The sequence below is a fragment of the Babylonia areolata genome, chromosome 20 (genome assembly GCF_041734735.1).
Source record: "Babylonia areolata isolate BAREFJ2019XMU chromosome 20, ASM4173473v1, whole genome shotgun sequence".
Lineage (NCBI taxonomy): Eukaryota > Metazoa > Mollusca > Gastropoda > Neogastropoda > Buccinidae > Babylonia > Babylonia areolata.
Window position 1 is genome coordinate 53343119 of NC_134895.1, and position 21684 is coordinate 53364802.

Genomic DNA, 21684 nt, shown 5'->3' on the forward strand with positions numbered 1-21684 from the left:
GTATTTTTTTTAAAACATTTTTATAGTGGTCAGGTGTACGGCACGTGGGCACGAGGATGTGGAAGCTGGGATGGAATCACCAGTTAATTATGATGTTCTTGGGATGTATGGTTTTGTCCAGAACGACGATTGCGAGCAGTGAGTTTCTTTTCTTTTCTTTTTATTTGTTTTTAAACCACCCAAGCCTGTGTGCGATAAACAAACATATCAAGAACGGGATTAAAAGTAATAAAGTGTATATTATTTTGTGTATGCCTGCTTTTCTATTTGTCCCGCATGTAGCCTAAGATCGGAAACAGCTTTTGCCATAGTAAAGTTCTGTTTTGACCCAACAACCCCACGTACACATGTGTTGAGCATGCTGGAAACCCCACTTTGAACGTGTTTCATACGCTGATATACCATGTAACCAGTTAAACTGTCACCAAAATAGTCGCATAACGATTATATTTATTACCGAAAACTGTTCCCTGAAATTTACACTTCTCTCTCCGACGTTTTTGTGTGCAGGTTGCCCAAGCACACACTTTCAGTGTGCAAACGGCAGGTGCGTCTCCATTGCTTGGCTGTGCGACGGTGAAGACGACTGCCACGATAAATCGGACGAAGCGAACTGCAGTAAGTTTGCAAGACATTATATTTCTACGTGCTAGTACAGTAGCTCTGTTTGATGCAACAAGTAACCCACAATCAGACCAAGCAAAGGAAAAGGAGCACAGCATGTCACTGAAATCTTGACGGAACGTTTTGACCCATGGCGAAAATCTGTTCAGAGGCTCGTCAGACAAAATAAATAACTGACAAGAACGGGTGATAGTATTAACTAGAATACGGTTGGTGTTGGTTTTGTACTGGTATCAAGCCCGTGTGGTACGTGTGTTTCTATAGAAGGGAAAACATGTGGACAGGTCTGACACGGCCCGGTTGGGTCATGAATTCCTGTGATGTGTCAGTGAAATTCTGTCCCATTGGCCATGTAGCGTCAGGAGAGGTCGTGTAGCCGCTTTTTAGCCCAATCAGAATGCAGCGATCAGGAAAGTGACCTGGATGTGTTGTTTTGCACATTGCATGGCTCATTGACCAATCTGAAGAACTTTTACATTCCCTGTCTCAACCGTTCACATGTCATTCGCACCAAATAGTATCCACACATTTCGATAATATTAAAATTACATGGTGGTTTTTATCATGGCACACTAAAATTTTGGTCTTGAGGAACTGTTTGCAGCAAGAGAAGTAAGCAAGAGAACCTTGAATTTCTGAAGTGTGTTGTTTACTAGAGTTTCACTTTCACTTGATCAGATTCGGCAATTTGATTCATGGAATTCCACAAGGAAGTATATTTAGACTTGGTCTACTTGACCTTGTTTTGATCACAGCTTCCATTTACTTTTAAACCCATAATGACAAAATTGAATTAAACAAAGTACTTACAGATGACACCAATCAATTACCAATCAAAATTAGTGTCACAAAGCAAAATAGTCAAAATCTTTGGTCAAATGGTCAGAAACCATAAGCAGAAGTACAACAAAAATATATATTACAAAATGTTAGGTTATTTGCATTGTGAAAAAGACTTTCCAGGCAGACTGAGTATTTGTTGACAGCATCTTTGTCATCTGCACTGTGCATGGATTTCTTTTAAGATGAAAGTATTCTGTATGATTAAAAGTTTTTATTTATCAGAAAACTATATACACGCACACATATGTGAATGCACACACACACACACACATTTGTATTACATAGTCATTATATACGCTTACATCAAATTTGTATAAATTACCTTTGAATTTAGTGTCAGGACACTGGAAAACGTCACATAAAATATTTTAGGTATGTGTACAGTGCAAACCAATGAATGCTTCAGATTAATCAAATTTAATGTATATATTTTAAATAAATACATAGAATAAATCAGTAAATGAATTCTTACTGTTTTGGTTTTCTTGTTTTCTTTTTTTTTTAATGAAATTGTCACTGCTGCTACTTTCAAAGGAAAATCTTTCATCATGTGCAGTCTCTCTCTTCTTGACAGTCACACGCATACACATGCACATGACACACACACAGACACACAACCTTACATGTGTGCATGTATGTACATTATACACACACACACTCACACACACACACACACACACACACATGACACGCACACAACTATAAAATGTGCTTGCAGTGTAAGGTCAGTTTTTACACATGCACATGTATACACACACACAAAAAAAAGAAAATGTGCATGCACTTATCCAACTATTAATGTAGCGGTTCCCTCTCCTTGTGGTCCCAATGACCCACCTTGTGTTGTGCAGCGAGAAAAACAGGTCTCACACACTGTAGTAACACAAACATTTACCTGAAGATCTAGCCATCAGCCCCATCCATATGTAATAAGAGGCTCTGTTCAAATGTGTGTTTGTGTGCGTGCATGTGTGAGTCTGCACAAGTTCTTGTATTGATATGCACATGTATGTATCCTAAATTCTACAGTATTTGTGTTTGTGTATGATTTTCGATTTATGTTTGTACCTTTTTATGTACTAACCCCCACCCCCACCCCCCTCCCCCCTCCACCCCTCCCTCCTCCCAATATTCCTTGTGACCCTGGTACACTTGGTTATAAAGACTATTCTATTCTATTCCATTCCATTCTATTCTGTTCTATTAACAGTATTTCTGAAAACCATTTTCACACTGCAGGTCAGCTCAATATCAGAAAAAAATTATTATCCAGACCAACTGCTGATTACAATGACTGAGTGAGAAGGGGAAAAAATTAACAATCTAGGACTCTGCTGCCTTTTTTGACAGCTTCACACCTGTACCAAGTTTTTCTTTCAGAAAACAGCATCAAGTTGATGCAACACTTGATAAAAAGGGCTGTACTCTTAGTTGTTTTTTAAACTGTAAATTATTTTTTTATTTCATTATCTTTGTTTCTGAGATACCATGATTTTTTTTGTTCAGTCAGAATTCAGCCAGATGTTAAAAATGGTATTTTGTTTCATTTCAATTATTTGTATGAATTCCACATATATATCTGTCGGTGTCACTGTGTGGAAAGTTGCAGCGTATGAGATAAGGAAGAGGGAGAGCAATCATACAACACACAGTTATATTACATTTTGTCATTGATAAATCTCCCTTTTTTTTAGTCTGCTGTGTTAACTTTGTGCATGATGTGATTAATGTCAAATTCTGTAAATTTTAGCACTTGGTCGTTCTGCTTCATTCTTCAAGCCCTATTTTCACTTGCGTTTCTGCATAATATAGAACAAAGAACCACTTTTAGATATATTCATTCTTAAAATTAAAAGACAGAGAGAAGGAGAGAGAGACTCAGAGAGAAAGAAAAGAAAAAAATGCTGAAACACTGACAGTGCACAGTAATAGATCTCAGTTAATCACTCACCAAAGTCCCAAGCAAACATACTTTCAGTTTTTTACATTCCTAAAATGATTGATTAACTCACTCAGTACGGCCAGTCCTCTCTTCTCCTCTACACAGACCCCTCGGATGTCCAGTGGGTGTCTGAATGACCCAACCTTTAGCTTTCGTCGTCAGAATTGTGGTATTCTTTGTCAACATTCACCTCTTCAGTATAAGAGCCTTCCGCTTGCAATATTTTGATGATGGTAATTGGGGTGAAACGCTGTTAACGTCGTCTCTTTCGCCGTTCGTATGGAGAGAGTTAAGGGAAATTATACTGTGAAGATTTACTGGTGAGTATGTATGATATTTGTGTCCGACGATGACCACCAGAACAGCAGAGGAGTCATCTGCTATCCTGACTCTCTGGGCTAGAAACTGATTATTCTATCATCAGTGGTGGAGAGTGTCTTGCCCAGCTTTCATTCCCACTCTCTTGGCCTAGAGGGTTTTAGAACAGTGTGCATTGGCCCAACACTCAGCTTATATCACAGATTGATATAAGTTTACATTTGGGCCAACAGCAAAGTGAGAGCTGTATTATCAGTGGTTTCTCCAGTCAATGGGAAACCATTTACTGCTTAGTCTTTTGTGAAGGACTATGACTCAAACTTGAAGGCAAAATTGCACTGGCTCTTAGTGCTGCAGCCTTGTGGGCTAGTTGGCCTTTGAGAACCATCCCAACGCCGACTGTCCTAAAACCCTCTTGGCTGAGAGAGTGGGGATTAACTTGGGCAAGACACTCTCCACTATAATCAAATTCTAGCCCAAATAGTCGGAACAGCAGTTGCCTCCTCTGCTGTGAAAATAAATTTACTAATTTTACTAATACTGATCGTTTGTGTGAAAGAACTTAAATGCTGATGTTCGGACTGAAGGTTTGTTTAATTAACTAAGGAATGTGAGGCATGTGTTGTGGAGGGAAACACTAAGGATGACTTAGCTAAAAGTTATTTTTTGTTTTTAAATTAAAATGTTATTATTTCTAGTTCTTTTTTTCTGTGTGTGTGTGTTGGCTCATTCATTCTTCAGTTTAACGTCATTTCATTAAAAGTGACACCAGGAGATGGAAGGGGAAAAAGAAATCGAGGGAGAGAAAAAGTCATTGTAACTTGTTTGAGTGTGTGTGTGTGTGTGTGTGTGTGTGTGTGCTCATTTATCATTGGTAAGTGGATCTAACATTTTGTTAGTGTCGTTTTATATGAAAGTTTGAAATACTGTTTCCAGCATCCACAACTTGTGGTACAACCGACTTCAGGTGTGAGACCGACGGTGCCTGTGTTCCTCAACGATGGACGTGTGACAAAGATCCTGACTGCAAAGATGAATCCGATGAAGATCCAAAACACTGCAGTAAGTTTACTGACCACATGTATAATGGGCACAATAAGCGAGTTGTTAAAGCGTTGGGCTATCATTCTGAGGGTCCCGGGTTTGAATCCTGGTAAAGGTGCCTGGTGGGTAAAGGGTGGAGATTTTTTTGATCTCCCAGGTCAACATATACATGTACAGACCTGCTAGTGCCTGAACCCCATTCGTGACTATACGCAAGCAGAAGATCAAATACACACGTTAAAGATCCTGTACTCCATGTCAGTGTTTGGTGGGTTATGGAAACAAGAACATGCCCAGCATGCACACCCCCAAAAACGGAATATGGCAGCCTACATCGGGGTGAAGGGGGGAGGGCGGAGGGGGAGGCATGGGGGGGGGGTGCGGGGGAGTAAAAACGATAATACACATAAAAGCCGACTCATGTACATATATATGACTTACAAGTGAACCTGGAAGTTGCATCCCACAAATGAAGAAGGCCACATATATACATATAATGATATGTGTATAGCTCTGGCATTGTTTTATTGTCATACTTTTTTTTTTCATTATGTTTAAGTCATTGTTTTCATGTTGTTAAAAGGATATGGCAAATAGGCCAGTTTTTGTGCTATTTCTTTCTTTCTCTCTCTCTCTCTCTCTCTCTCTCCCCCCATACCACCGTGTGCTCTCTCTCCCTCTCTCCCTCCCTCCCTCCCATGCCACTGTGCTATTTCTCTCTCTCTCTCTCTCTCTCTCTCTCTCTCTCTCTGTGTTGCCATCTGCTCAGAAGACATCCGCATACCAGACACATCCGTAAAGTCCTCAAGTGTGGGCTTTGTCAGTTGAGGAGCATCAGCAGAAAATGCCTGTGTGGAGACCCTCTGCGTAGCAGCTGTCTGTGCATGTTGTTGTGACTGTGCTGGTTGTGGTTCACTCTCTGGGTTTCCATCCCATGACGTGTATTGCACCGGACTCCAGTAGTTGACGTCCTCTATGCTGCGGCAGTGTGTTGATGGGATCGTTTCATGGTGTGACGTGTAATGTAGAGGTGAAGTGAAGGGTAGTGACCCAGTGACTGTGTGCACTGCATTTAATAAGGGTGGCCACTGGCTGCTTTCACTTACGGCTGGTACAGAGCGATGCTGTAGACTGGCTGCCAACCTTGATGCCAGAGGAAACGATCATCTGGCTGGCATGGAACTCCCAAGCTCTCTCTCTCTCTCTCTCTCCCCCATACCACTGTGTGATATTTCTCTCTCTCTCTCTCTCTCTCTCTCTCTCTCGCTCTCCCTACCATTCCACACTCTTATCTTTTGCCATACCCTGTTTTTGGTGTCTTTTCTTTCTTTCTTTCTTTTTTCAACTCTTTCCTTACATGTTAATATACATGGTATCCACAGGACATCAAACAAGTTTTAAAAAAAGTGCATGGTGGGAAAAGCACTTAAAGTAAACTATTTTAAGAAATATATCTGGCTGGAATGAGAAATGTTAATGAAAAGGGGTGTGTTTTTGTGTGTGTGTAGCTTACTGACTGCTTCTTTTGTGTTTTAGGGCTGCAGCTGTCACATTTTTAATCATCTATATGATTAGGTCTTTGTGCTTTTTCTTTTTTCAAGCAGATATGGTGTAGCATATATATCTATAGATATAGATATTTAGATATATATCTGGATCTGTCCACATGCTCTGACACCTCATTGAAACTGAAATTGGACTTATATATGTGTGTGTGTGTTTGTGTGTGTGTGTGTTTTCCTTTTTTCTTTTTCTTTTTTTTTTTACCCTGACAGCTGGGCTGCCATACTCTGTTTTCAGAGGTCAAAGTTATAACATGTCTGAGTTGTTTTTGTTTCAGAGTCAAAGCCATGTGAGGATGGCAAATTCCAGTGTGGGAGCCTGTGTTTACAGCAGTCTTGGGTGTGTGACGGGGAAGAAGACTGTGAGCAAGGAGAAGATGAACAGAATTGTAAGTGTGTTGACTCCACTCTCAATGTCTCATCAAGTATTTTGCCAGATTATATATTTTACAAAGATTCAAAGCTCTGGCAGTGATACAGTAATCTGACTGTAGTCGTCTAGATTAAGAGAGCTTTTGGTTAAAGAATGATAAAATGGACTGTAGCTTAAAAGACCTAGGGAAAAAAAAATTTTTCTATTGAAAAAATAGTGTGAAGAGACTGCAGATTTACAGATCTTGTGGTAAAAAGATACATTTTTCTTCAGACTGAAAGATGAAGCTTTGTCCACAACCATGATAAACAGAATGCAAAGGTTGGCTGAGAAGAAAACCTGGTGTAAATATATATATATATATATGGGGTGTCCCAAAAAAAGTGAACCACTTCTCAGTGATAGAGAAGCCGAATTAATTGAACATTTTCACACAGTAACCTTAGGGTATCATAAACAAGTCTGCAAAATTATGCGAGTATTGTCAAATTCAAAACAGCTTGTCAGAAACTCCGATATCAGAGGAAAACTCACTTATTTCAGTTTATGCTCAATGTGACCTCCATCTTCCTCCACGACAATACGAAGCCGTTTCTTCGAAACAGAAATGCTATTCGGTATTTCTTCCACCAATATCTCCTCCCATGACATAATTATTCTGTCCTTTTAACGCCTGCTCGGTCAATTTGTCTCTCACTCCCCGGTAAACTTTCTCTGTCAGAGAGTCCCATATGGCATAATCCATGGGGTTACAGTCAGGACTTTGTGGAGGCCATTCATCCTTCTTGATGAATTCTGGTGTAGCCTCCTCCTGATGGGCCTGGATTACCCTACTTGTGTGTGAAGGAGCCCTGTCTTGCTGAAAGATGCAATTGTTTCTAGGATAAAGACGCATACAATCTGGGAGAAGATTGTCATCCAATAACTGAATGTAGCTTTCACTATTAACCTTGGCTCTATCAGTGTCAATAAAATGAATTTTTGTTTTTCCTTTCCAGGATACTCCAGCTGAAACCATTATCTTTTTTGAAAATCTAGAAGTCTCATGATAGAGGTGAGATGGCTGAATTTCTCGTTTCCATTTCCCATAAACGGGATTGTTTTGGTAACTTTTAGCTATCTCTAACGTAAAGTCTTTCTCGTCTGTGAAAATGATCCTTTTCACATCAGTGGCTGAGTAGCGGTCATTCAAGTTACAGCAGCAAGTTTTTATTTTCCCTCTAACATTTTGGTCCCTCCAGTTCTTTCAACATTCTTTGCAGAGAAGACTTGCTCACTTGTAAATCGCTTGCAACTTCTCGAAGAGATTTGTGGGTCCATGGGTTCTCCTCCTGGGATTGAATTAGTTCCTCAACACGGTCCTTGTTCTCCTCTGAACATGCAGTCTCCTTCTTCCTGAAACTTATCACCTTTTCTTAAAGGCATGGTTGATCCTTCCAAACTGAAACTTTGGACAGAACTGATTTTGGATACAGACGACAAAAAAATCAATGGACTTGACACCCACACAGGCTATTTTTAGACTGACACTGATTGACAGATGCCAACACCTGGCAGCTGGCATGAACATGATGAAGGTCACATTGCACAGCTCTGATACTGGATTTTTTTACATGCTGTTTTGAATTTTGACAATACTCGCATAATTTACTTCCGGGCTTTTAGATATTTTGCAGACTTGTTGATGATACCCAAAGGTTACTGTGTGAAAATTTTCAATGAATTCGGTTTCTCTATCACTGAGAAAATACTTGTCAAAATGCGGTTCACTTTTTTGGGAACACCCGATATATAGAGAGAGAAAGAGAGGGAGAGAGAGAGATCTATAAGGATATATATTACAACATCACAAAATATTTTTGGAGCAGGTTGCAGTTTGTATTATACTTTCGGATGAACAGGTGGTGAAAAGACGTGTAAACCTGACACGGAGTTCCAGTGCAAAACCAACCAGCAGTGCATCAGCTCCCGCTGGAGGTGTGACAGGAACAAGGACTGTGGTGACGGCAGCGATGAAGAAGACTGCCCAGGTAACTGGTGTTGTGGGTGAAATTGTGGTAGTATATATAATAATGAATTAATGGGCTACTGTGAGTTGCTGCTCTTTCAAATTGTGGTAACATGTCATAATAAATTCATAGGCTACTGTCAGTTGCCGCTCTTTGAAATGGTGCTAGGATATCATATGATCATGAATTAAGCGTTTGGGCTGTCACTTCCGAGTGCAGATATATTCATGCTTTAGGGGTAATTCTACTAACTGCATTATCAACAGTCCAGCCATCACTAGGGTACGCTTACTTGCTTGCAAATGGCAACTGCCTTGATGCATGTTTGGAGCAATATCTCTGTGGGATGGGAGTGGGGGGGGTCGGGGGGGGTTGTGCGTTTTGTAAAATGAAAAGCTGTTAGCATGTCAACATGGCTGCCAGGACATACACTACAGGAGTCGTTGCTAGAATTTTGTTTATTTTCCACACATTATGCCCCCACACCCCATACTGAACCCCCCAACAGGACTCTCTCCTTGTGACCCAACAATGAGGTGTATTTTTTCAACACTATTCTTTTAAACAAAAAACAAAAACAAAAAAACATTCATTTAATTTAAAAGGGGGTTAACCCCACCAAACGCAGCGCCTTATGTAGCCCCTAGCCCCCATATCTGTTTCAGTAAATTTCAAAATTTAGGAATCTAATCTCCGTTACAATGTATTCATACACAAATGATTGCTGATTTACAGAGACTTGTCACTTTTGTGGGCAGAATCTCACTATGCCTGCGAGGAGTACGAGTTTGAATGCTCTGACAAGCAGTGCATCCAAAAAACGTGGGTGTGTGACGGGGATAATGACTGCAACGACAAGAGTGACGAAGCGAACTGTCAGGACCGAGAGGAAACCTGTCGCAAGTCTGAGTTCCAGTGCAAGACCCTGGACCGCATGTGTATCCACATGTCCTGGAAGTGCGATGGGGACGCTGACTGTGAGGATCAGTCGGACGAAAAGAACTGTAAGTGTCGGCTTAGGGGAGTTTTTTGTGTGTTTGCATGTCTTTTGAGGGTTGGATGTAGGGCTTTGTTTAAGGGAGAGGGATTTAGGGTATTTTAGTTGAGGGGTGAGGGATTTAGGGTATTTTAGTTGAGGGGAGAGGGATTTAGGGTATTTATGTATTGGGGAGAGAGATTTTAGGGTATTTATGTATTTGGGAGAGAGATTTTAGGGTATTTATGTATTGGGGAGAGGGATTTTAGGGTATGTATGTATTGGGGAGAGGGATTTTAGGGTATTTATGTATTGGGGAGAAGGATGTGTGGTATTTTACTTCTTGGGAGAGGCATATGAGGTGTTTGCTTTATTGCGGAGCCTGAGTAGTTTTTACTGTTTTGTACTGAATTGGTTTTGTGTTGAAACTTTAGTGCAAATCAGTTTTGTGTTAAAACTTTCATACATAGTTGGTTTTGTGTTGAACATTAGTACTCAGTCGGTTTTGTGTTAAAACTTTATTGAAATCAGTTTTATGGTAAAACTTTAGTACTGAATATGTTTTGTGTTAAAACTGTAGTACTGAATCTGTTCTGTGTTCAAACTTCAGTACTGAATCAGATTTTTTGTTCAAATTAGATTTCACTACAGTTTTTGTACTGAATCTGTTTTTTGTGTTAAGAATCTAGTACTGAATCTGTTTTGCTTTAAAACTTTAACACAGAATCTGTTTTGTGTTAACTTAATTTGTTTTGTGTTAAGACTTAAGCACTTGTGTTAACTTCATTTGTTTTGTGTTAAGACTTTAGCACTGGATCTGTTTTGTGTTAACTTCATTTGTTTTGTGTTCAGACTTTAGCACTGAAGTTGTTTTGTGTTAACTTCATTTGTTTTGTGTTCAGACTTTAGCACTGAAGTTGTTTTGTTGTCCCCTTGACAGGCAACATCACCTGTAGAGCTGACCAGTTCCTGTGTGAAGACAACTACTGTGTCCACGAGTCTCTCAAGTGTGATGGCCAGATGGACTGTATGAGTGGCTCGGACGAGGCAGACTGTCCCCGTGAGTGAGGCTGCCCCGTGGTGTTTGTTCAACTTGTTTTGAGTGTTGGCCTAGAGGTAACGTGTCTGCCTACCTAGGAAGTCAGAGAATCTGAGTGCACTGGTTTGAGTCCCACGGTTGCCAGTGTTTTCTCCTCCTCCACTAGACCTTCAGTGGTGGTCTGAATGCTAGGTCATTCGATGAGACAATAAACCGAGGTCCCGTGTGCAGCATGCATTTAGCGCACATGAAAGAACTCGTGGCCACAAAAGAGTTGTTCCTGGCAAAATTCTGTAGAAAAATCTGCTTTGATGGGAAAACAAATAAAATTGCAGGCATGAAAAAATACAAAAAAAATTGGGTGGTGCTCTCAGTGTAGGGACGCGCTCTCTCTGTGGGGAGAGCAGCCCAAATTTCACACAGTGAAATCTGTTGTGACACAAAAAAAAAAAGAAAGAAAAAGAGTAATGCAACTTTTCAGCACTGTTTGCATGAACAGACGTTTTTATTTTCATGGTCGTGGTTTGTGTGTATTTGTGTATTGTTGTTGGTGGTAGTTAGTATGTATGTGTGTGTATATGTGCTGTTGGTAGTTCTTTCTTTAATTTTAATCTTTTCACTTTGAGTGATATTAGACATGTCATGTGTGTGTGATTTGGGGTTGAACAAAGGGATACAAACAGAAGGATATAGACTGCAATATACAGGGGGATAATAATAATTCATCAGATTGGGCAGTTTGACTGGTATGATATTTAGAGACTGCAGTATCAAGACTTCATACTGTTGTGAAGCAAGATGATGTTTTAAGTGTGGTAGATTTGGCGCTAGAGATCTACAATTCCTGTTGGTTGTTAATATGTGTGTGTGTGTGTGTGTGTACCCATGGTGTGTTGTGTGTGTGTTTGTGAGTGTGTGCACCATAAATGAGCGAGGTTGGATTTGATGACACATTTAATATAAGTTGTTGAACAAAAAATGTCTCATATACGTTCTGCAGCTTACGATTGCTGCAGCAGCATTGAGGTCTTAGTCTAACTGGATTTCAGTTCAGTAGCTGTTCTCATGAATTACATCTTGTACACCTTCAGAATTCTTTAAATCACATAGTAATGTTAGGATTAAATTTGGTGTGAGCTCAGCAAATATGCACAGACACCATATTGTTGGCACATTGATCAGTACTTGCTCCAACTGCAGTGGGAATCCATAATTTACAGATAAGTCTTTTGTGAAGGGCTTTCACTCTCAAACTAGGAGGCAACATTGCATTGGTTTTTAGTGCTGCAGCCTTGGGGCTAGTTGGCCTTTGGGGACCATCCCAACGTCGACTGTCTTAAAGCTATCTTGGCTGAGAGAGTGGGGATGTAACTTGGGCAAGACAGTCAACTATAATCAAATAGAATTCTAGCCCAGATATTCGGGACAGCAGTTGCCTCCTCTGCTGTTGTTATGGCAGTAGTGGGACATGGCAGACTGTCAGTGATAGATGATATCTCTGTTGCCACAGCAACACATCCAACCTGCTCCAACAACACCTTTGACTGCCATGGCGATGGCTCAAAGTGCATTCCCTACCACCTGGTGTGCGACTCGTGGAACGACTGTGGGAATTATGAAGATGAGTGGACAGAAAACCATGACCCTTGTCCTGGTGAGTGTTGTTTTCTTTCTTCTCTCTCTCTGTGTGTGTCTCTCTCTCCCTCTCTGTCTCTCTCTCTCCCTGTCTGTCTCTCTGTTCGTGTCTCTCTGATCCCCCTGCCCTACCCTTCACCCCACCCTATACTCTCTCTCTCTCTGTCTCTCTCTCCCTCTCTCTCTCTCTCTGTCTCTCTGTTCATGTCTCTCTGATACCCCTGCCCTACCCTTCCCCCCACCCTATACTCTCTCTCTATCTCTGTCTGTATCTCTCTCTCTGTCTCTGTCTCTTTCCCACCTTTCTCTTTGTGTCTCTGTCTCTCTTGCATGCAGGGGGGGGGGGAATTGACAAACTGATAGGAATTAATCTTTCTCTCCATTGCCTTGTATGGTTCTATTTCCTTTACCCAGTGAAGATAAATGTCATTCAGTCATGACATACACAAACATCATGAGAAATTGATCACAAATGCCATGAGTGAATATGCTTTAAAAAAAAAAAAAGATCTGAATTACACTGTTCTTCAGGGTTGAGGGGTGTAGCTAGTCTTCAGAACAGTTATATCACATTGTGCCAGTTTTTCACTGTTCATCTCTTTTTGCTTTTTGTGTTTTTTCCCTTGCAAAAAAAGAAGATCCTTTTCTTTTCAGTTAACACAAGACAATTTGCATTTAACATGTTATGAGGAGAAAACATTTCTTTTGTATGTTTACAGCTTCCCAGAGGAAAACTCTGGTGGTAATGAGAACAAAATTGTTTATTTTATTATGTTTATTCTTCCACATGGGAAGATCCTGTTGATAATGAAAAAAAAAAAGTTTATTCTGTTATGTATACAATTTCACAGAGGAAGGTCCAGGCAATAAATAGAAAAAAAAACGATTATTTTATTATGTTTACAATTGCTTAGAGGAAGGTCCAGGCAATAAACAAAAAAAAAAGTTTATTTTATTATGTTTACAATTCCACAGAGGAATATCCTACTGGACATGATGAGAAAAAAAAGGTTTATTTAATTATGTTCACAATTCCGCAAAGGAAGATCCTGTTGACAATGAGAAAAAAGGTTATTTTCTTTACAATTTCACAGAGGAAAACCCTGGCAGTGACAAGAAAAAAGTGTTTATTTTGTTATGTTAACACTTGCGCAGAGGAAGATACTGGCCATAATGAGGGAAAAAATGTTTTCTTTAATATGTTTACTATTCCACATAGAAAGATCCTGGCAATAATGAGAGGGGGAAAGTTTATTGTATTTACATTTCCACAGAGGAAAAATCGTGGCAATAACAAGGGGGAAAAAATGTTCATTTTATTGTGTTAACAATTTCTCAGAGCAAAATCCTGGTGAAAATGAGAAAAAGAAATGTTTATTTCATTAAGTTCACAATTTCACAGAGGAAGATCCTGCTGGAGATAATAACGAGAGAGAAAAAAGTTCATTTCATTATCTTCCACTAATGTCACTCAGAGTAAGATCCTGGAGACAATGAAAAAAAGGTGTATTTTATTATGTTTACAACTCCACAGAGGAAGACCCAGGCAATAAGGAGAAGAGAAACAATGACGTTTGTTTCATTATGTTCCACAAATTCCCACACAGAGGAGAACCCTTGCAAAGTCAACAACGGCGGCTGCCAACACATCTGCTACCGATCCCCGGACGGCGCCATATGTGCCTGCCACTCCGGTTTTGAGCTGGCAGCGGGCTCCAAGACAGAGTGCGTGGACATAAATGAGTGCCTTTTGCCGGGCACCTGCTCCCAGACCTGCTTCAACACCAAGGGCTCCTTCAAGTGTGAGTGCCTCCCGGGCTATGAGCTGCTGCACCACCACACTTGCAAAGCTCTGGGTGAGTGCTTCTTCCATCAACATTAAAAACAAAAAAAAAAGTCCCAGATTCTGTGGCCTTTCGTGCCCTGCTGTCATGGTGACCTCAGTTTCGATACCCCCCTCCCAAAAAGTCCCAAAATTCTGTGGCCTTTCATGCCCTGCTGTCATGGTGACCTCAGTTTCGATACCCCCATCCCAAAAAGTCCCAAAATTCTGTGGCCTTTCGTGCCCTGCTGTCATGGTGACCTCAGTTTCGATACCCACCTCCCAAAAAGTCCCAAAATTCTGTGGCCTTTCATGCCTTGCTGTCATGGTGACCTCAGTTTCGATACCCACCTCCCAAAAAGTCCCAAAATTCTGTGGCCTTTCGTGCCTTGCTGTCATGGTGACCTCAGTTTCGATACCCACCTCCCAAAAAGTCCCAAAATTCTGTGGCCTTTCGTGCCTTGCTGTCATGGTGACCTCAGTTTCGATACCCCCCTCCCAAAAAGTCCCAAAATTCTGTGGCCTTTCATGCCCTGCTGTCATGGTGACCTCAGTTTCGATACCCACCTCCCAAAAAGTCCCAAAATTCTGTGGCCTTTCGTGCCTTGCTGTCATGGTGACCTCAGTTTCGATACCCCCCTCCCAAAAAGTCCCAAAATTCTGTGGCCTTTCGTGCCTTGCTGTCATGGTGACCTCAGTTTCGATACCCCCCTCCCAAAAAGTCCCAAAATTCTGTGGCCTTTCATGCCCTGCTGTCATGGTGACCTCAGTTTCGATACCCACCTCCCAAAAAGTCCCAAAATTCTGTGGCCTTTCGTGCCTTGCTGTCATGGTGACCTCAGTTTCGATACCCCCCTCCCAAAAAGTCCCAAAATTCTGTGGCCTTTCATGCCCTGCTGTCATGGTGACCTCAGTTTCGATACCCACCTCCCAAAAAGTCCCAAAATTCTGTGTCCTTTCGTGCCCTGCTGTCATGGTGACCTCAGTTTCGATACCCACCTCCCAAAAAGTCCCAAAATTCTGTGGCCTTTCATGCCTTGCTGTCATGGTGACCTCAGTTTCGATACCCATCCACCACTTCCATATGCTTGGGGGGAGTCCTCTCAGTGGCTTCGGTGTCGGCAGATTCACGGGGGGGGGGGGGGGGGGGGGCTGTTGGTTGAGGGACATGGTAGCTGTCTCCACTCTGGGAGGGATGCTCACTAAGTCTGGTTCCTCAACTAAGCCATTATTGTCATCAGTCAGTGGTATCCTAAGTACGTCAAATCAGAACAGGCACCACAGAACACTTGAACACCCAAGTGACTCAGCAGCAGTGCTGAGTCCGCTCTGGTTTGTGGCCTCCTGGCGACCTGATATTGATGGTTCCCTGCGGACTGCCAGCGTTGGGACTTTGACAGGCACACCCAGGTTTTGTTGTATATGGGAGAGTAGGAATGAGTGGCATGGGCGTAATGCCACTGAAATGGTGCAGATCATGGGGCAGCCCCCCTCCCCACCCCCCAAAAAACAAGCAAAAAGAAAAAAGCTCTGGTTGAGTGGGGTTGGATGGATCCTTCCTAGTGTGTCTGCTCTTGCTTGTTGACTTCACGCTTTTCGGATTTTTTTTTTTTTTTTTTTTTTTTTTTTTTAGCCTGTTGGATCATCTGTGGTTTGTGACAGGTGTGCAGGTGATGGAGTGGTAAGAGCGCTGGACTCTCACCCGAGTTTCCTGGGTTCAGTCCCAGGATATTCATACACGCTGAAGATGAATCAAACTTTTCTTCTCATGTTTGTCAGTGCCTACATTCTGCAGATAAACTGGTTAACGTGTTTTTCCTCCTTCCATCACCCAGCCCAGCGCCATCCCCATTTCAGTGCATTATTGGAATTGGAAAATACATCAGAAGTGTTGCAAATAATAACCGCAACAGCTGAAAGAAGCATTCTGCGGATAATTGACTTTGAATCATACTGATAAGTCTGTTGGGTTGGTTTTGCTGACTGTTCTAACTCCCAGCTTTTTTTTTTTTTTTTTTTTTCTTTAGTAGTCAGTAACTCCCTTTTTTGTTCTTGTCTTTGACAGACTTTTATGATGTCCTCATAGAATATAAACGATTTTCTTGCAAGCATGTAAATTTGAAATACAGGCATGAAGATATACCTGCATGTGCCCCTTCCCCTCTTTTAAAAAAAAAAAAAAAAAAAAAAAATTGCTGCCCCGTCATCAGCACCGTTTCTGTGGCTTTACCCCCAAGCCGCTCATTTCAAGTCCCGCATACACAGCAACATGCGGGCCATTCCGTCATAGTCCCGCCCTCCCCCCTTTCTCCCCTCCCTACGCACAAGTGAGAAATCCTGTTCAGATCCTGCAGCGTTTGTGATATGATTGAGGGGTCAGGGCTGATGCTGCTGCATGAGCGCTCTTAGCAGTGCAAAGTAAGCTCAGCATTGAGGATGTTTCTTGCCGCTTAGATCGTTTATGAAAGACCAGCCTGGCTGTGTTTGTGCTTGTTGGAGTGAGGAATTTGTTTGAATCATGTTGTCAGTTGCCAAGTTGAGTATGAAAATGATTTTTCTTTACTTCAAGCATTTCCCTGTTCATACAGAGGAGCTGTGTTCGTGTAGAACCCATTAAATGTCTACCCCCAACTTAAGTGTGAAATTTGTACACAGTTGGGGGTTGGTGCTTGCATGGTAGGGTAGTTGACATTACATGCGTTAGATAAGATGTGTCTTTCACGAAAAGAAAACTGGAGAGAATTGCATTAAGATAATGAAGTAATTTGCTGCTACATGTTTTAAATAAGTGCCCAAGCGTGTTGGGTTACGCTGCTGGTGATTAGGTTTTATTGTTTGGTTTTTACCCTTGAAGTAGATGCTAATGTGGTGATAGCCTTGAGATTGCCCTAGTGGTCGGCAAGGCTCTAAACACCATAATTTGATTTGACACTGCTGGTTAGGCATCTGCTATGCAGATGTGATGTAGCATATTGATTTGTCCCAATGTAGTGATGCTTCCTTGAGGAACTGAACTGACCTGACCTGACCTGTTAAGTGATATGTGTCTTTCGTGGAAAAGAAAGCTGTGCTAGGGAAAGCATTCTTTGATTACACACACTGCACAGTGACCCACTGGTGCAGACTCCGGAAGGGGTCTGATTCCTTGTCCTGTGCAAAGTGTCAGTCCATGCAAGGGGGAGAAGAAAGCGCTGTAGCAAGCTTTCTTTTCAGAGGGTTGGCAAAGACAGAGCAAGAAGATAATGTTACTTATCTGAAAAATGGTGGCCATTGGAATGAGAAATTAGCTCCAGCCAGAAAGGTCATTTCACTGGCCAGCAGATGGCAGACTCGTATCGAGACACCTTACCTCTTGAGTTGCCACAAAATGTTGGGCCAAGAGGAGCAGATGGATAGGCCTGGTTTGCATCAGTTTGAAATGGTAAATATATTTAACTCTTTCTGCACCATACCATGATTACTTCCCCTGTGGACCAGGTACAAGTATTCTCATACCAACACACTATTCTTGTTTCGTTTATTCTTGCTCGGTACCGTTCACATTCTAAACTGAACCATTTACAGATTGTGGCAGCATGAAAACACAGTTTTGTTTGACTGATTAAATCAACAATTCTCCATTGATTTTCACCGTTATAGTGAATCACTCTGTTGTTTTTTCTGCAGTGGTCTCATGTAGTACTGGTCCAGGGGAGTTGCAGCAGGCTTGTAGCTGTGGGGTAGAATGAGTTAAACCGAGCGGGGCGTATAATGCAAACTCCTCATTTTTCAGAGGGTGAGCCGGAGCTGCTGTTGGCTGACCGGAAGGATCTCCGCCGCTACAACCTGTACACCAAGAAGTACACTCTGCTCATCGACGACAAGCAGGTGGAAGGAGCCGTCGCCCTAGACTTCCACTTCAAAAAGAACACCGTCTTCTGGACTGACGTCACCAAGGAGCAAATCATGAAGTCAGTTTGTTTCTTCACTTGCAAAGTTTTTAAGGAAAACTTGAGAGAGATGAGCAGAACTTGTCATCTCTTGCCATGTTTAAAACATCCCCCCCCCCCCACTCCATTCTAATATGTGTGTGTGTGTGTGTGTGTGTATATTAGCATAGCTTTGGGATTGAACAAGCTAGTTTATAAAAGCTAGAAAAATGTGCAAGCTGTTTACGTTAATCACGTTTCAAATGGATGTTGTGTTAATGCATACATCGATGTGCTATTGTGCTTACATGGTAAAAATGTTATCGACAGTTACTGTCGAGATTTGATTGAAAGTGTCCAAAGACAGAGGCAACAACAACACTGTGGGAATGTTATTCTCTCTTCGATTGTGCATGAAAAATGGCTGCAGCTGTCAAGTTTTGTTACAGTGTGAAAAACAGTCGGTAAACATGACACCTTGATATAGACTGAAGTGGCCTGTGGTAGTCCGCTGTCTTGTGGATGAAAGTTGCCTGTGGTGGTGAAAGACATTACTACTGTCCATGGACGAATCTTTCAGAGTTGACGTGTGTGGAAAATTTGTGCTGTGTAAGTACTATATATTGTTATAATTACTACTGTCAGTGGATGGTTCTTTTAGAGTGGACGTAGGTGGAGATTTTGTGCCATACAAGTTATATATCCTTGTATTATTATTATATATATGAAGGACTGTGACTCGAAAACTTGGAGGCAAGATTGCACTGGCTTTTGGTGCTGCAGCCTTTGGGAACCATCCTAGCTTCAACTGTCCTAAAACCCTCTCGGCTGAGAAAGTAATGGGGATGTAACTTGGGCAAGGCATTCTCCACTATGATAAAAAAAAATCTAGCCCAGATTGTTGGGACAGCAGTGGCCTCTTCTGCTGTTCTGATGGTCGTAGTCTGACTGTCATACATTATTATTATTACAGAGATACCAACTGTTATGATTTTGCCGTATTTTGTTACGCTCGATCGCTGTTTGTGCTGATGTTACGCTAGCTTAGAAATTGTTCTGAGTTCATTTTCGACTACATAGCCTGGTCACATGCTTTCCTGTCGTATGATTATCCAGATGCTTGATCACGAGGCCAGAGCAGTCACTACTAACTTTGGTCTCACATGATGATGCTCAGCTAACTGCATGCGTGTTTACATTGAAACAGTATTGAGTAGACCGATCAGCTTAATTGTTAGCCCGAAGGAGAGAGAATGTGGCTGAATCAAGTTGTGTCTCGGTCAAACAGCATCTGTGCCTGGTGGATTAAGCTGTGAAGTATGCCCTGTATGCCTTGTAGATAAAATGTACGTTTGCTGATGTGGCCCGGAGTTCGAGTGTTCCTACCAAATTCAAAATGTGCCTACCAAATTTCCTGATTGTTGCTACAAACACTGGACAGGGGTTGGCATCTTCGTTATTATTATCATTATCATCATTATTCTAATAGCTACTGTCCGTGGATGGTGCTTTCAGAGTGGACCTGAGCACGGGCGTGGTGGCAACGGTGGTGGGGGAGAACGTGAGCACCCCTGATGGACTGGCAGTGGACTGGGTGCACGGCAACATATACTGGACGGACACCGGCCTGGACACCATCGAGGTGGCCTCCCTTGACGGTGCTCTTCGCAGGGTGCTGGTGAAGGACCGGCTGGAGGAGCCACGCGCCATCGTCGTGCACCCGGGCAAGGGGTGGGTGTGTGTAGTGTTGTGTTTGTGTTGTGTTTTGTGTCAGTTCTCTGTACTGTTTTGTATGAATTCCCCATTGTTGTTTTTTCCAAATATTCTTTGTGTGGTTTTGTTTTTGTTTTTCCAAAAATCCGAGTTATCTTCCCCTCATTGGGAGTTATCTCAATACTGTCAGCATTGAAGTCATGATGATTATATTCTCCATTCATTTTCCTTCAAGAAAACATGCAATTTGCATACTTTTGATTTTTTTTTTTGGGGGGGGGGGGGGGGGGGTATTTTTTTTTTAGAGGTTGTTGATTATTTTGCAAAATCACGAAAAGTTTCAGAAGTGAAAAGGTTAACAAATAAACAGAACACCACAAAATGTAAATCAATTGACTGTACAGAGCAGGAAAGTGAATTTTAAACACAAAAAAATACCTTACGTGCCCCATTTTCTTCCTTTGGTGTATGTGTGTGCAAACAGTAATTTGATCAGCCATGCTTTTCTTTCATTCTGTCTCAAAAGATAAATCTCCCCCCTCCCTCCCCGCACCCCCCTCACTCACCCACCCACTCACATCAGCCGATACCTTGTTGCAGACTGATGTTCTGGACTGACTGGGGTGTGGAACCCAAGATTGAGAGCTGCGGAATGGATGGCAAGAACCGCCAGACCGTCATCGGTGAACGCATTGTGTGGCCCAACGGTCTGACCATCGGTACGTAGCGTCCTGCATGGAAGGAGGGAGGTGGTCGAATGGTTAATGTCTGTGAGGGTCTGTCTTCCAGTCCCGCTCTTGCCCGTTCTCCCAAGTTTGACTGGAAAATGACGGGCGCAATAGCCGAGTGGTTAAAGCGTTGGACTTTCAATCTGAGGGTCCCGGTTCGAATCTCGGTAACGGTGCCTGGTGGGTAAAGGGTGGAGATTTTTCCGACCTGCCAGGTAAACATATGTGCAGATCTGCTAGTGCCTGAACCCCCTTCGTGTGCATACACAAGTAGAAGATCAAATACGCATATTAAAGATCCTGTAATCCATGTCAGCGTTCGGTGGGTTATGGAAACGAGAACATACCCAGCATGCACACTCCCGAAAACAGAGTATGGCTGCCTACATGGTGGAGTAAAAACAGTCATACACGTAAAAGCCCACTTATGTACATACGAGTGAACGTGGGAGTTGCAGCCCACGAACACAGAAGAAGAAGAAGACTGGAAAATAGAACTGAGCGTCTTCATTATTCGGATTAAACGATTAAACTGAGGTCCAGTGTGCAGTATGCACTTGGCACATTGAAAAAGAACACATGGTAACAAGTATTGTCCTCTGGCAAAATTCGGTAGAATAAATCCACTCTGATAGGTACACATTTATGTATGCATGCACTCAGAGCCTGACTACACGTGTTGGGTTATGCTGCTGGTGAGGCATCTGCTTGGCAGATGTGGTGTGGCTTGTATGGATTTGTCCAAATGCAGTGACACCTTGAGAAACTGAAACTGATATCTGTATGGACACCTGTGTGCTCAAACGGTCCCTGGTCCTGTTCATCAGTTTCAGTTTCTCAAGGAGGATATGTTCGACTGGTTCTTGGAAATGGGTATTCATTTTAAGGTACGAGAATGAGGTTGAAACAGACGTTGAATTTAATTACACATACTTAACCGTGACCCAACTAGTGCAGACTCCGGCAGGGGTCTGACATTGCTGTCCTGTGCAAACTACTATCCGCCTATGCGGAGAAAACGAAAGCAACTACGGCCGATAACCTCCCGGAAGTAGGTAACCTCCCCTTTGTAATTGTGAAACATGTGTGTTGAGAATGCTTCAAAGTTGGGCAGTACGCAAACCGTTCACAGTTACACGCTGTACGCA

At 42.1% G+C, this 21684-nt stretch overlaps 1 protein-coding gene across 1 annotated transcript in view; it reads left to right on the forward strand.

The window, feature by feature from the left end:
• Positions 1 to 21684, forward strand: part of LOC143294724 (low-density lipoprotein receptor-like) — a 31327-nt gene that overhangs the window by 399 nt on the left and 9244 nt on the right. The window contains exons 1-12 of the mRNA XM_076606161.1: positions 1 to 138; positions 511 to 618; positions 4664 to 4789; positions 6612 to 6722; positions 8608 to 8736; positions 9474 to 9719; positions 10632 to 10751; positions 12241 to 12384; positions 13973 to 14221; positions 17960 to 18137; positions 19611 to 19826; positions 20409 to 20527. The exon at positions 1 to 138 is cut by the window's left edge and continues 399 nt beyond it. Of these exons, the coding sequence (XP_076462276.1) occupies positions 57 to 138; positions 511 to 618; positions 4664 to 4789; positions 6612 to 6722; positions 8608 to 8736; positions 9474 to 9719; positions 10632 to 10751; positions 12241 to 12384; positions 13973 to 14221; positions 17960 to 18137; positions 19611 to 19826; positions 20409 to 20527 (1828 nt within the window). The 5' untranslated portion in view covers positions 1 to 56. The remainder of the gene's footprint in view (positions 139 to 510; positions 619 to 4663; positions 4790 to 6611; positions 6723 to 8607; positions 8737 to 9473; positions 9720 to 10631; positions 10752 to 12240; positions 12385 to 13972; positions 14222 to 17959; positions 18138 to 19610; positions 19827 to 20408; positions 20528 to 21684) is intronic.